Consider the following 14474-nt stretch of genomic DNA (forward strand, 5'->3'; position numbering starts at 1 on the left):
CCAGAGTGACCACATTGTGCCCCCTTTCAATGCCAGAGTGACCACATCATGCCCCCTTTCAATGCAAAGCAACCACAGCGTGCCCCTTTTCAATGCCAGAGTGACCACAGCATGCCCCCTTTCAATGCAAAGCGACCAGCGTGCAGAAACTGCCAGAAGAGACCAGTGCACTTACCTGCAGTGGCGGGCGGCTTCTCCTCAGTCCCCTGCGTCTCCTCGAGTCCTCCCGCCTCCTCCTCCTCGGCCAATGGCATGGGTTCGCCTTTTGGCCAATCTGATTGGCCAGGAGGAGGATCCATGTGACAATAGCGAATTTTCATTCGCTATTGTCACACAAATGGGTGGGCTAGGGCACAGTGCTCTGCGCCCCGGGTCCACCCTTTTCTGAAGCGGGCCGTAGTTTGAGGACCCCTAATCTAGATCATGCAGCTGTGCACCCCAAGGGCGTGCGAGCAGGACGACATACGGGTGCGTCCCCCAAAAACAGTACTTGTCCTGGGCATTTACCTATAGTGGTCGGACAGGAAACCGTTAAATGATACTTAGGGATTGTGTTTAAAAGTACTTTATTAAAACTTTATTAATAAAAACATTCATTCAACAAGAAAAATAAAGTGAAACAAAATGACTGTCATTGCACTTTACAAAATATGTTTAATAAAAAAATGTATTGACACAAAAAACTAGAAGGGTGGGGGTATCCTCTTCAACTTAAAAAACATTAAACGTTGTTGGTAAAAATTCATTTAGCACTTTCCAGAATCTTTAAAACGCTTCAGCAGTGCTTCATCTTCCCGTAGTGCATAGGTTAGTGTTCGGGTCTCATAATATTGAGAGTTCATCTCTAGGTTCTGGATAACATCGGAAAGTAAGTGGGCCCTTTCCACAGTGGTCCCAGGAGCGTCATGTCCCAACGCAGTGAAATGTACATGCAGGTGGTAGTATGACGGCTGGTAGTGCAGATATATCCTGAGCTTGTTTCCCTGGAGGCCATAACGTTTCACAATAGCTTCCTAAAACACAGAGACATCCCTGAAATTCAGATCAACCCTTCTACAGGTATATACAAGTGGCAAAATCACCAACATCTATTCTTTTTAAAGAATTATGAAATATAAATAAAAAAAAAAAAACTTTTTCTAATGAGTTCACTGAAAGTTCCTAAGTCAATTGTACAGTAAATCCAATAACTAAAATCTCATAAAGGCTTTAACATGTTTATGTCAATATAAAAATGATTTTCAATCTTTTTAAGGTTGAATCCGTGTTTACTGAGCCTTAAAATACTTATTTTAAGCTAAGATAGCCCAAATAAACTATTACCTTCACTAACAGATGCAACTTCTAGGTGTACTGTATAAACTATATGCAGCATTAGCTCCTCCATAATATATCTCAGGGCTGCTGATCTCTTACTGCCGATTTGCAGCCACTTGCAGTCTTCATGCATTGAAGTGATTACTGCAAGGTATTTCTGAGGGGGGTTTTGTGATAGTAACAGCAGTGGTCCATGCTTACGTGACGCATGTTGCTACTTGTATTCTTCATTGGAAGCTCGTAGGGTAACAGCCCAGAAAATAACAGAGAAAAGGGCAGAAGATGTCCCCCCTATAACAGGAAATGCCTAAACAAGAAACTTCATGACAAGATCACTAGGGATTCATTTTATATGTTGCACATTTTAAAATATTTAAAAATTAGTTGAAATAACATATTAAAGCTGGGATTTTCATGATTGTGTTTAAATTTGCTTTAACATATATATTGTTTTTGTTTACACACAAAAATCAGACTATTTTGTAACATAAAACAAAAAAAGAATGTTCCGTGCTATTGACCGAAATTGAGTGAAATGAAATACACTTTAATCTGCTTCACACACTGCGACTACTATAGCAGAGTCAGTGATTAATATAAGGTTTAAAGTGGGTATGGCGCTGCCTATTTTTGGTGTGTGTCCCTTTAATACACCTAAAGTATGGTGTGTTTGTGAAGTGACAAAATGTAAATATATATTACAATGCATTAAAAAATAATTCAACGACCATAAGATATGCAAGCATTCAAAGTATTTCTCTGTGCAAACTCACATAAATAAAAAAAAAAACATAAGCTGTGCAATCAAAAATACTTCTCTGCGCAAAAACACATAGGGGAAAAATACAAGTGCTGTGTCAACAAACCTCTCAGCACCCTGAAAGTCATAAAACAGATCCTTTATTTAATACAGAAGTCTCATTCTTTTCCTTACCGTTCCTTCCTGAAAGATATTCCTGAGCAATGGCAGATGGTCAGCGGTGAGATCTCGCAAAGACTTGATTCCTTTCTTCTGAGAAATAGCTATAAGATACAAATCTTCAACCTGGAAAAGTAGCACAAAATTAAGTCTTATATACCTGTGGCACTTTTCAATGAACGTATTTCTAAGGCTGGCTTATACTTTATGCAATTTTCTTTCCTTCAATCCACGATGAAGGAAAACAAAAATCACTCAAAAACAGTCAGTGTTGATGGGGGAATCTCTCCCGCTTTTCTATTGTTTTCTGACAGCTGGAGGTTTCCCAACCTTCAGAATATTGTACAACAATCACTGCTTCCACTATAGCCAACAGCAGTTATCATGCCAAAAAAACCCGATAGACTGTTCTGAAGTCGTCGATCAAGCCTCACCTTTTCTTCCAAGAAGTTTTTATTGGGTTTTTATATATAAAAAAAAAAACTAAACCAAATCCAAAATAGCATAATATATACAAATTCACAAACCAAATGGCCCCCACAGAATATGCATATGCACAGACCAACATAGTATTAAGAAAAAAAGACAAACGACAAAACAAAAATAAAAGGGGTTGAGTGCCCCAGGGAGGGATGGAGAGAGAGGAAAATTTAAGTAGCATTGTCCAATACCTCCCCTGTTAGGTTTACCACTACAGTCTCTTGAGTACCTTTTATTGCATCAAGACCTGCCATCAGGAGATGGGGAGGTGCTTGGGTGTGTTCAGGCATTGCCACCATGGGCATGTATAGACCGTTGTGCTGCATCCCCAAACGCACACTAGAGTAATATCAGGGCTGTGCTGTTCAGTTTTCACCTTTAATAAAATACTCTATGCATATTTAAACTAAATATTAATTTATGCTCCTCTTATACCTGTAGGCCTTTTGTGAACAGTGTGAAGCCTTCCCCAGTGGTACAGGATTGTGCGCCACACATGCGCAGTGCTATTTCTTCTCCCTACAGAAGATCTCAGCAGCTGCAATGCTCTTTCCTGTCTCAGCCGCTCAATTATCTGCTTAGTGGAGAGCACAATGTGCATCTGTAGGGCTCAGAAGGACAGTGTCCTCTCCTGTACTGCTAGGGGCCGCTTGTCCTAAATGCTAGTCCATCCCAAGGAAGAGAAAAGGACAGAACTGTGAAAAATATCAGGAGGTTCTTGGGGCAGGCTTCAGGAGCATGAGGCTGGGTACAAGCAGTACTGGATTCCTGCAGCAAGATTCGGTGCACCTGACTGCATCCAGGTTCCGACATCTGTCCCTAACCGCAGCTAACAGCTGTGTGTGTGGCAACATGCAAACAGCAGTGGTCTCCTGAAATGAAGAGAGACACTGCAAGTAGATCACTATTAAGTTCACATACCTGCTTCTGATTCCACTTGAAATCAGGGAGGAGGATGAAGCCGTTCTCTGGATCCGAGTTCTCATACACAATGCGGTCAGCCTCTGCCTTCTTCTCCAGAATGTTATAGACCCACTGTAAGACAAAGGCCAGAAAGGAGACCCAGTTATATTAAACTATTAGCGCAAAACCCCTCAAAGTGAGAGGCAATCTCCCCAAAATTAGGGTAATTTCCATCATAGACAGCTGTCACCAAAACATTTATCACCGTTGGATGATTTACCACTTATTCCTGTTCTAGTGTCAATACGAACATTTTGCATTTCCCATCACTTTCTGTCTTGGTGACAATGGTCACCAGTACAATATTGGATCATCACTGTCAACAGATAAGACGGGGCCTTAGGGGAAACCACTTCAATCTGAGGATCCACATGGACTCTCGTGTCAGGACTGTTCTGGCATACAGGGTACCTTCTGAAGAGTAATCTGTTGACTCTGCATGTGACTAAGGACGAAGGACATTTGTCTTAACACAACATACTGCAAAAACCATACAGGACGACGCAATCACCTTGTACATTACCATTGATAAGTTGTGCCCTCCTGTATGTTTTTTGCAGTAAATTTGGAGGGCTGGACCCTTAATGGGCATTGTGGAAAGAAGAGTTTAGCTTTAGTAAAGTGTATTTTGGACTACATTCTTAACCCGGCATACTACAATCTACTACGTGGAGAATACCTTCACTATTTGAACTGCATTGCTTCAAGAAAAATGTTGCATGAAAATCAGTGTATCCCAACACTTTGCATTTTCTCAAAACGTTTTCTGGATTAGATGAAGTGGAGAGTTTGGGCTGTAACCTGGTCTAATCAGAGAAGACTTTTCATTCATTAAGAAAACGCAGTGTTCTCTGAATGGCGCCAGTGCCAAGCAAGCAGCCTCCTGTGCTCACTAAGCAGCAGGGCAGTCTCTTGGTACAGGACCTGGAAGCTAGCAGCAATCACTGCTAACCACACCTAAACAGCGATTTCTAATTTCCACAAAGATTAGGCAGGTATAATACATATTTACATTGGTCCAAGCTGGGTTAAATTATTATTTTTTTTTTTTTAATAGGCCCAGAGGAGCTTTATGCCATACTTTGCTAGTATTTACCACAAATGATGCCCTCCGCTGATGCACTGTCATGGAAGCTTCCATCTTCTCCTGGTCTCCCTTCTAGGTTTAGTCTTTTTGGCTACCATAATGGTCGGGCCACGCTGGTGTCACTCCTGCACATGTGCACGCAAGTCCCATCATCAGCACAGAGAGGGTGGCATACATGTAAACAATGTGCAGCTCAGTGTAAATTACTGCTAACAAGCAGGGACAACTATTTATTATAGAACAGACCAATAGGCTCTCTTCTGTTATAAAACCTCTACCTTATTTTTTTTTTTTCAATTCCACTGTTTATGTGAAAAATATAAAAACGAAAATGCTTTTTTTTTTTTTTTATTTGTTAATATTAAGTATTTACATACAACAAATATACCCTTGTTTGTTTCTATATTTTTTGATTATCGTAAATTCTCTCAAACTGTCACCAGAACAGGTAACCCCATTGGAAGAGTTCCTCTCTATTAAGCAAGCTATAGATGATGCAGTTTTCTTTCCTGCAAGCAAAAATCACTTGATACACAAGCTTAATATGACAATTCCAAGAGGAATGAATAGCAGAATGGACATTAACCTGTTTTTGAAGTGATCAGTTTAGTCTCAGCATATATGTGGTTAATTTTGTCTGAAATCCAGTGTGTATATTCCCATTTTCTCTGCTTTGTTCTCGTTTCTCTTCTTCCCCTGGTGTTTCCAGTTGATTTTAATTAAGATTGCACCACCCCTGGTCAGCAGGGGTTGTGTGCCTCTATAAAAATTTGATTTTCTTACATTTTTTGTATGCTATGAGGAATTTCCAAGATGTTGTAACTGCTTCAGTGCAAAATAAAATTTCATAAGAAGGAGCGATCGTGTGCCGGCTTTTGATTTCTAAAAATCACTTTATTCCACCCCCCATTAACACGGTCAGTATTGATGGGGGGATCCATCCCACAGAGCTATTGTGCTCTGCCTTGGGGAGTCTTTCCTGCTGGCAAAACACAATGATTGCTGCTGGCAGCTATAGCCAAGCATTAATCACATGCACAAAATCTGACAGGCTGTCAATGAATCAACTTCAGTATAACCAGCCTACTCATAGATGGATTGGATTTTAGCTGGTCCTTGCTGAACCGGCTGAGATTCGATCCACTTAAGGCCGGCTTTACTGGTCTGGTGACAGGCGCGAAACTCTTCAGTGGAGACACAGACTGTAAAAATCTTGATCCTATCCCACTCCACTGTATGACTATACAAACACTTTAATATTCCCTTTTTGTCCTAACCTATAACTGCCCAAGCAGGAGTCCGTGAATTCCCAGACCCCGCATGTTTACAATATTATACAGATGCTGACTTCAGCCTCTGCTCACCTGGATGCTAAAGCTCTGAGACTCTATGAAAGGTAACGTGATGTTCTTATAATCCTCCCCCGTTTCCTGGATCAAGTACACCTCCTGGTGCTGATATTTTTTGATGTGCTTTTCTGTGGCCGGTCTGATAACTGTTGTTTTTATTTCTGGATAAAAGAAAAAAAAAAGCAGGATTAACAATAAAAAAAAAAAAAAAAAAACACCTTACACATCGACCACTCACTAACAAAAGTCACAAAACTTTACCGCGACTTCAGCGCGACTTGTGAATTATTTAAAGCGACTTATATGATAGACTACTTTGTATTTGGCCAATCAGAATATGAGTTGTGACCTAATTCCCCTTTTCTGTTTTTTTTTTACTCATTTCCTCATTGCCCACCAGTGCCACGTATCAGTGTCCACCAGTGCCACTGCCCACCAGTGCTACGTATCAGTGTCCACCAGTGCCATGTATGTGTCCACCAGTGCCACGTATCAGTGTCCACCAGTGCCACGTATCAGTGTCCACCAGTGCCACTGCCCAACAGTGCCATGTATGTGTCCACCAGTGCCACGTATCAGTGTCCACCAGTGCCACAAATCAGTGCCACGGATCAGTGTCCACCAGTGCCACGAATCAGTGTCCACCAGTGCCACGAATCAGTGTCCACCAGTGCCACTGCCCAACAGTGCCATGTATGTGTCCACCAGTGCCACGTATCAGTGTCCACCAGTGCCACGATTCAGTGCCACATATCAGTGTCCACCAGTGCCACGTATCAGTGTCCACCAGTGCCACGTATCAGTGTCCACCAGTGCCACGTATCAGTGCCACATATCAGTGTCCACCAGTGCCACGTATCAGTGCCACTTATCTGTGTCCACCAGTGCCACTCACACAGACCAGGTAGAGATTACCAGTGCCCACCAGTGCCACGTATCAGTGTCCACCAGTGCCACTGCCCACCAGTGCCACGTATCAGTGTCCACCAGTGCCACGTATCAGTGTCCACCAGTGCCACTGCCCAACAGTGCCATGTATGTGTCCACCAGTGCCACGTATCAGTGTCCACCAGTGCCACGATTCAGTGCCACGTATCAGTGTCCACCAGTGCCACGTATCAGTGTCCACCAGTGCCACTCACACAGACCAGGTAGAGATTATATATATATATATATATATATATATATATATATATATATATATATATATATATAGAGAGAGAGAGAGAGAGAGAGTATATAGGAACTGTAGGCATGGCTGCAATGTGGGGAATGCCCGGCTAATTTTCCTTCTTCCTGGAAAGTCTGATAACGAGTCGCTTGACAAAAGATAAGGATCCGACTTCGAGGCGACTCCCATTGAAGTTTATTGGCACAAGTCGGATAGAGGTCGCCTTGAAGTAGTACAGGAACCTTTTCTGAAGTCGGAGAGACTTCAGTAGTGCATATTAAGATGGCTCTTATTCATTTACATTGCATTTGTTATGACAAGCAAATTGGGGCGACTTGAGGGCACACAAGTCGCCTGACAAGTCGTACTAGTGTGAATGGAGCCTAAAAGACCCCAAACCCCTCCTCTGCACTGAAAAGCATTTAAAACACCAAGTTTGGCTGTTTTGAATGCTGTCATTTTTTTTTTTTTAAATTGGCGCCAGACAGTACCCGGAAGTGACGTCACTCATGACATCACTTACGGTTTTTGCAAAGAGACCCGATCAGAGCCGAATCGGGTCTTTGGCAGTCATGCAGGCTGGTTGACCGGGTCTCGCCGGTGGGACGGGAGAACCGGGCGAGCCACGGAAGGCAGTGGGGAGGGGGGAACATCCCCTTCTGCTTCTTGTAATGACAGTCAAGTGGCTTCTCAGCCGCATCGGTTGTCACCGACCTCTGATCGCTCAGTTCTCGGTCTTCAGTGAACAGAGAGCAGTGACTGTCAGTCATCAACTTTCTGCTCTCGTCCTCCAGGGCTCACTGGAGTGTCGGGCTGTGGAGTCAGAGGAGGATGCACAGATGCTGAAAAAGGGCAGAGCTGGCGTATGTTATCAGGGGGGTGGCTATCTGAACTCAGAAAAAAAGATGGCAGTGGAGGACACGGCTTGTGGTGATGGAGCCGGAGGGTCACAGCTGGAAAAACGTTGGATTCGCTGGGTGGATAAACAAGTTTACGTGGATACTAGCAAAACCACACACCGGTAGTGAAGTAACATGGTGCAAATTGGCTTCTCCTCTCTCTGTGACAGGACTGAAACTTTGTAAATGTATAGCATTTCACAAGGCAAGAGGCTGCCGTAGGGGCTGATCTGTGTCAGGCATTTGTAAGCCAAGAATTGCATGGGCACCAGGATTTACATGGCTGTGGCATCTTAGTCCAGAAAGTAGATAGTGACCCTGGATGATGCACCATCCATATGGACAGAAAAAAAAAAAAAAAAGCAGATGAAGGCATTATCGGAGGGAGAATTGTAATCTCTGCAACTGGTAATAAATATGTAGTAGGGTTACACACACTTTTGCAGAGTTACAAGTCTAAGGAACACAACAGGGTTGTAACAGTCAGTAGTCAGGTAACCTGCTTTGTTGGGGGGGGAGTGAAGCTGATGCTGTGACAAAGTCTCTGCTCCCAGAAAAAGTGTTCACCCCGGGAGAGAGAAGCTTCCATCTGAGGCTTCGCATGCATGCTTTCTGCTTAATAAGAGATTCCTTTTAGAACAAATCAGTCTGAGGACCGGTCACTGTGTGCTTTATGAGGGGAAGTCTCTGCTCACCGTTTAGCTCTGCAGGAGGGCTCAGCTGGTAAACTCCATAGATGTCATTCTTCAGCGTCACTGTCATTGCTGGGTTGTTGCCAAGAAGATTGGACACAGATTCAGCATGGAAGGGCGCCCTCTCCAGGATAACGACGGCATCTTCCGTGGCCTCACCCTCACCACTCACCTACAAGCAGAAGGAACATGGCACAGTTCAGGAACAAGGACTTAATTCTAGGGATGCACCGAAATGATAATTCTGGGCCGAAACCGAAAATGACTTTTTTCCCCAAATAATTTTAAAATAGATAGAAGAGGGGCATACACCAACAACAGGCAGCGACGTACACCTGTCACTGCCACCATGTCACAGTATATGTACTGTGATGGGTTGGCAAGAGGTTAACTTAATTACCAATGGTATTAGTATTATGCAGCATCAGGGGGTTAATGTATTGCCACTGCTGGTCACTGATGCATTAGTGACCGACCAGTGGCAGTTAATTAACCCTTTGTGCTGCATTAGTGCAACCAGTATCAGTGTTAATTAACACTGGTTGCACTGATACTGGTTGCACTAATGCAGCACAAAGGGGTTAATTAACTGCCACTGGTCGGTCACTAATGCATCAGTGACCAGCAGTGGCAATACATTAACCCCCTCATGCTGCATAATACTAATACCATTGGTAAGCTCGCCTCAGCTCCCCCCCCCCCCCACTGCCTCAGCTTCCCCCCCACCCCCTGCCTCAGCGTCCTTATTGTCAGACACTCTGCTCCTCCGGTGTCCTTCATTCAAAAGACGCTCCTCTGGCTGGCGGCCCGCCTCCCGGTGATGTCACTACTACTACGATCTGTGCATGAATGAACTAACACACCGGGCGAGAGGGCGGGCGAGCGGCCGCTAATAGCTATAACTATATGAGCGCTTCACTTCCCTGTCAGAGGAGATACCCACATGACAGAGAAGTGAAGCGCTCACATAGTTATAGCTATTAGCGGCCGCTCGCCCGCCCTCCTGCCCGGTGTCAGGTCAGTTCATTCTTCATTCATACACATTGTAGTAGTAGGGACATCACAGGGAGGCGGGCGGCCGGCCAGAGGCGGGACTTTTCAAACCAGCGCTGTGCCCTCCTCCTTCCTCACGGCGGGCATTAATTTCGGCATTTTTAACCCATTTTCGGCCGAAATGAGATAGGCCCATTTTCGGGCAAAAATTTTGGTGCATCCCTACTTAATTCACATCTAGGTACTCTGTTTAGATGGAGCACCTCCAAGCTTCTGCAGGCTGCAGTTTACATGCCTCAAAATCAATCCTTCTAAAATCGAGTTCATAACTGGTTCCCCCACTCATGCCCCCTCCCCTGACTTCTCCATTAAGATCAATAATACAACTATCAGTCCCCTTCCCTCAGGCCAGGGTGCTAGGTGTAATCCTGGACTCTGACCTCTCCTTTCACCCCAAATCCAATCATTGCCCAAATCTTGTAGACTTTACCTCCGTAATACCTCTTAGGCCCTGTTCACACCTGAGCGTTGTTTAGCTCGTAAAACGCTGAACTCTGAAGTCTCAAACGCCCAACAAGCAAAATCCCATTCATTTCAATGGCCCCTGTTCACATCTGAGCGTTTTGTCGCCTGAAGCTCAAAAAAGTACATGAACTTCTTATTTGGCAGATTACCAGCGTTTTTGTTGGATGTCAATGCCTGCCTCCAAACCCCTGCAAAAAACGCCTGAAAAAACGCCCAAAAAAAAAAAAAAAGTCTGAAAACGATAAGCTCAGGTGGGAATGGAGCCTTAAATATGTCCCTAATGAAACCACTAAGCAACTCATTCACTCCCTTGTTATCTCGCCCCGACTCTTGCAACTTCCTCCTCATTGGCCTTCCTTTTTGCAGGCTATCCCCCCTTCAGTCCATCATGAATGCTGCTGCCAGACTCATCTACCTTACCCATACCTTACTTATCTACCTTGCTCAGTGTCCGCCACCCCTTTCTGCCAATCCCTCCACTGGCTTTCCATTGCCCAATGAATACAATTCAAAATAACAACACTTTGCTGGTCCTCAAGAAATGAGATCAGCAATCAGTACATCAGGATTGATCAATTTTAAAATATATATCCCAAAGTTTGTGGAATTTCCTACAGACTAAATAATATACACTGATTTTGGGGTATTTTTTTTTACCAACGAATTGTAGCAGAAAACATTTTGGCCTAAATTGAAGAAGAAAGATTATTTATTTGCTAAATTTTATAACAGAAACTAAGAAAAAAAGTTTTTTGGTTTTCAAAATGTTTGGTCTTTTTTCATTTATTTAGCAATGAAATAAAAACCCAGTGGTGAATAGATACCACCAAAAGAAAGCTCTATTTGTGAGAACAAAATGATAAAAATTGACTTTGGGTACAGTGTTGCATGACCGCGCAATTGTCATTAAAAATGCAACAGCTCTGAAAGCTGAAAATTGGCCTGGGCAGGAAGGGGGTAAAATGAAGTGGATAACATGGATTAATAAAGAATTACTTGTCATTTTATATTTTATTTGTGCGGTTCTATCCATAAAGAGAAGCGACCACAATCAGGCCTATGACAGAACTGGAATATTCATTCTTAACCACTTACAGACCGGACCGCCCGCCACGTGTTTACATCGCTACTTTGACGTTAAATACCGGGGTTATGGTAGCAAACAGCTGCCATACCCCGGTATTTATTTTAAATGGCGGGTGGTCCGCTTTATCATTAATCACTTTCCCACTGCTCACTGTGCTGCTACTGCGGCACAGTGGCTCATTATCATCTGCCGACGTAGACCTACGTCACCAGATACTCCCCTCTCTCAGCGGCACGCGCGCGCCGCCGGAGGCTCGCTCCCGCTGTATTCAGTCACAGCGGGAGTCGGGCCAGGGGAGGAGCAGCGGTGATCACCGCCGCTCTTCCCCGATCGTCGGGGATCGAGTGTGGAGATCCACCCGCTTGTGTAAACAAAGCAGGCGGATCTCCTAAGTGACAGGCACGGTCAGATTGCAGGATTCAGCTCCCGCTGCTGTCAATCAAATCCTGTGACATGGGAGCAGTGGCAGCTGGTGTATACAGGACGCCGCCCCCCCCCCCATCCATGCGTCCGGCCCCCTAATCTGCATGCAGGGTGCCGGACACATGGCGCTTAATGTTTTTTTTTTTTTTTTTTAAATCACCTGATTAAAGCCAGAGGCTCTAATAAGGTGATGCAAAGGGTGGTCCCGGGGCGCAGAGCAGTGCGCCCAGAGCCCACCCATTGTGTGACAATAGCGAATGAAAATTTGCTATTGTCACACCGATCCTCCTCCTGGCCAATCAGGAAGCCGGCCTAATACCGGCTTCCGGATTGGCCGCATGGCAAACCCCATGCCATTGGCTGAGGAGGAGGCCGGAGCGGGAGGACCAGAGAAGACTCGCCGCCGAAGTGAGAAGAAGCCGCCCACCGGGAGTCCGGCTTGAACGAACTCTGCATTGATGGGGGCACGGTAGTGACGGCACAATGTTCATTGTATTGAAGGGGGTATGTACGCTGAACTCTGCATTGAAGGGGGCATGTATGCTGTTCATTGCATTGAAAGGGGGCATGTATGCTGGTCACTGCATTGAAAGGGGGCATGTATGCTGGTCACTGCATTGAAAGGGGGCATGTATGCTGGTCACTGCATTGAAAGGGGGCATGTATGCTGGTCAATGCATTGAAAGGGGGCATGTATGCTGGTCAATGCATTGAAAGGGGGCATGTATGCTGGTCACTGCATTGAAAGGGGGCATGTACGCTGGTCATTGCATTGAAAGGGGGCACGTACGCTGGTCACTGCATTGAAGGGGGCACGTACGCTGGTCACTGCATTGAAGGGGGCATGTACGCTGGTCACTGCATTGAAGGGGGCACGCACGCTGAACTCTGCATTGAAAGGGGGCACGCTGGTCTCTCTGCACTGAAAGGGGGCACGCTGGTCTCTCTGCACTGAAAGGGAGCACACTATACCTTAATTACTGAAGGCCCCTTTCACACTTTTGTGATCTCAAAGTCACGCAATTTTTTTACAGCGTTTTTTGCCGCAAAGCAATGCCCATTAAATTTTTCTGTTTGCGCCCGCCCCCCCCCCCAATTTTTGAGCAGCAGCCGCCACTGCATGGGAGCGGGGCTGAGTCCTGCTGTTTGTTTCAACGGACGCAGCAGCATGGCTCGGGAGCGAGCGCGCAGGGGTGCCCCCAGTGGAAGCAGCTTTCTGTGGGGGCCCCAATAAAGAGAAGGAGCCAGGAGTACCAGCAGGGGATCCCAGAAGAGGAGGATCGGGGCTGCCCTGTGCAAAACGATTGCACAGAGCAGGTAAGTATAGACATGTTATTTTAATACAAAAAAAAAATATTTAGAATCGCTTTAAACTTTGATATGTTTAGCAGCTATTTACTATGTAGCATTATCTTTTTTATATTACCCCAAAGAATTGGGTATTCTATTGTGTTTGCATGTAATAATATGCATTTAGTGTATTTTTTCCAGAAACTTTGCGTTTAATAAACGGCTGTGCAAAATCGTGCTGCATAAAAAATTGCAACAACCACCATTTTATTTTCCAGGGCCTCTGCTTTCATAAAATGTATTGTTTGGGGGTCCTAAGTAATTGTCTAACATGTGCCCTGGGCAGCAAGTGGTTAAATGCACTTCACTGTTCTCAAACTGGTTTTCAAAGCACTGATATGAAGGAAATGTAACATTCATGAGCTTTTCTTCTGCCCACTTATAGAGAGTATTATTGTTGTAACTCTTAAATTCTGAAAAACATGAATCAACCTTTTCTCTCTCCCCCCGCAAAGTGGAGTAATGGTACGGTCCTAGCGCCCCCTCTGCTTTCCGCAGCAGTGGTACAGTCCCCCGTCGGTGAGTTTTCCCGCCCTCGTACCTTTCCGTGAAGAAAAATCGTTTTGTCTCGCGCAGATTCCCTCAGGACGGCGCTCAGGCGGAAGCCAGGAAGAGGGAATTCTTCCACCGCTGAGGTCTTTTTCTTCCCGAGGCCATTCTCGGCTTCATCGTCCCGCTTCCTCTTCTCTCCCTTCTCCGCCATTGTGTTACTGTGTTCCATTGTGTGCAGTACGGTCAGAGCTTAGCGCCACCTAATGCCCTATTCGCTATACTGCAGCTGCAAGCCATCGTTGAAAGCGAATAGCGCCATCTAGCATGGAACATGTTCGCTGCACTATAATTATGATTACTGTTATCTCCAGCATGGACTCAGTATACTGCAGCTGCAAGCCATCGTTGATAGCGAATAGCGCCATCTAGCATGGAACATGTTCGCTGCACTATAATTATGATTACTGTACTGTTATCTCCACCTTCCCTGCCCAGGCCAATTATCTGCTCTCAGCGTTGTCACACTTTGAATGACAATTATTTAGTAATACAACAATGTACCCATATGACATTTTTTATCATTTATCACACAAATAGAGCTTTCTTTTGTTGGTATTTAATCACTGCTGTTTTTTTTTTTTTGTTGCAAAAAATATTTTTAACCACTTTACCACTAGAGGATTTTGCTGTCTTACGTCCAGGCCACTTTTTGCGATTCGGCGCTGTG

The 14474-nt window shown here is 44.7% G+C and overlaps 1 protein-coding gene across 1 annotated transcript; it reads right to left on the minus strand.

The window, feature by feature from the left end:
* Positions 1 to 736: 736 nt before the first annotated feature.
* DCPS (decapping enzyme, scavenger) lies at positions 737 to 14002 on the minus strand. Its single transcript, XM_082274270.1, has 6 exons — positions 13797 to 14002; positions 8881 to 9049; positions 6131 to 6276; positions 3638 to 3751; positions 2252 to 2362; positions 737 to 1013 (listed from the first exon to the last, which is right to left on the minus strand). The coding sequence occupies exons 1-6, from the start codon at positions 13974 to 13976 to the stop codon at positions 747 to 749; spliced, it is 987 nt and encodes a 328-aa protein (XP_082130396.1). The 5' UTR covers positions 13977 to 14002; the 3' UTR covers positions 737 to 746.
* Between the last annotated feature and the right edge of the window lie 472 nt (positions 14003 to 14474).

The sequence above is a fragment of the Pelophylax lessonae genome, assembly GCF_965119305.1.
Source record: "Pelophylax lessonae genome assembly, chromosome: 12".
NCBI lineage: Eukaryota > Metazoa > Chordata > Amphibia > Anura > Ranidae > Pelophylax > Pelophylax lessonae.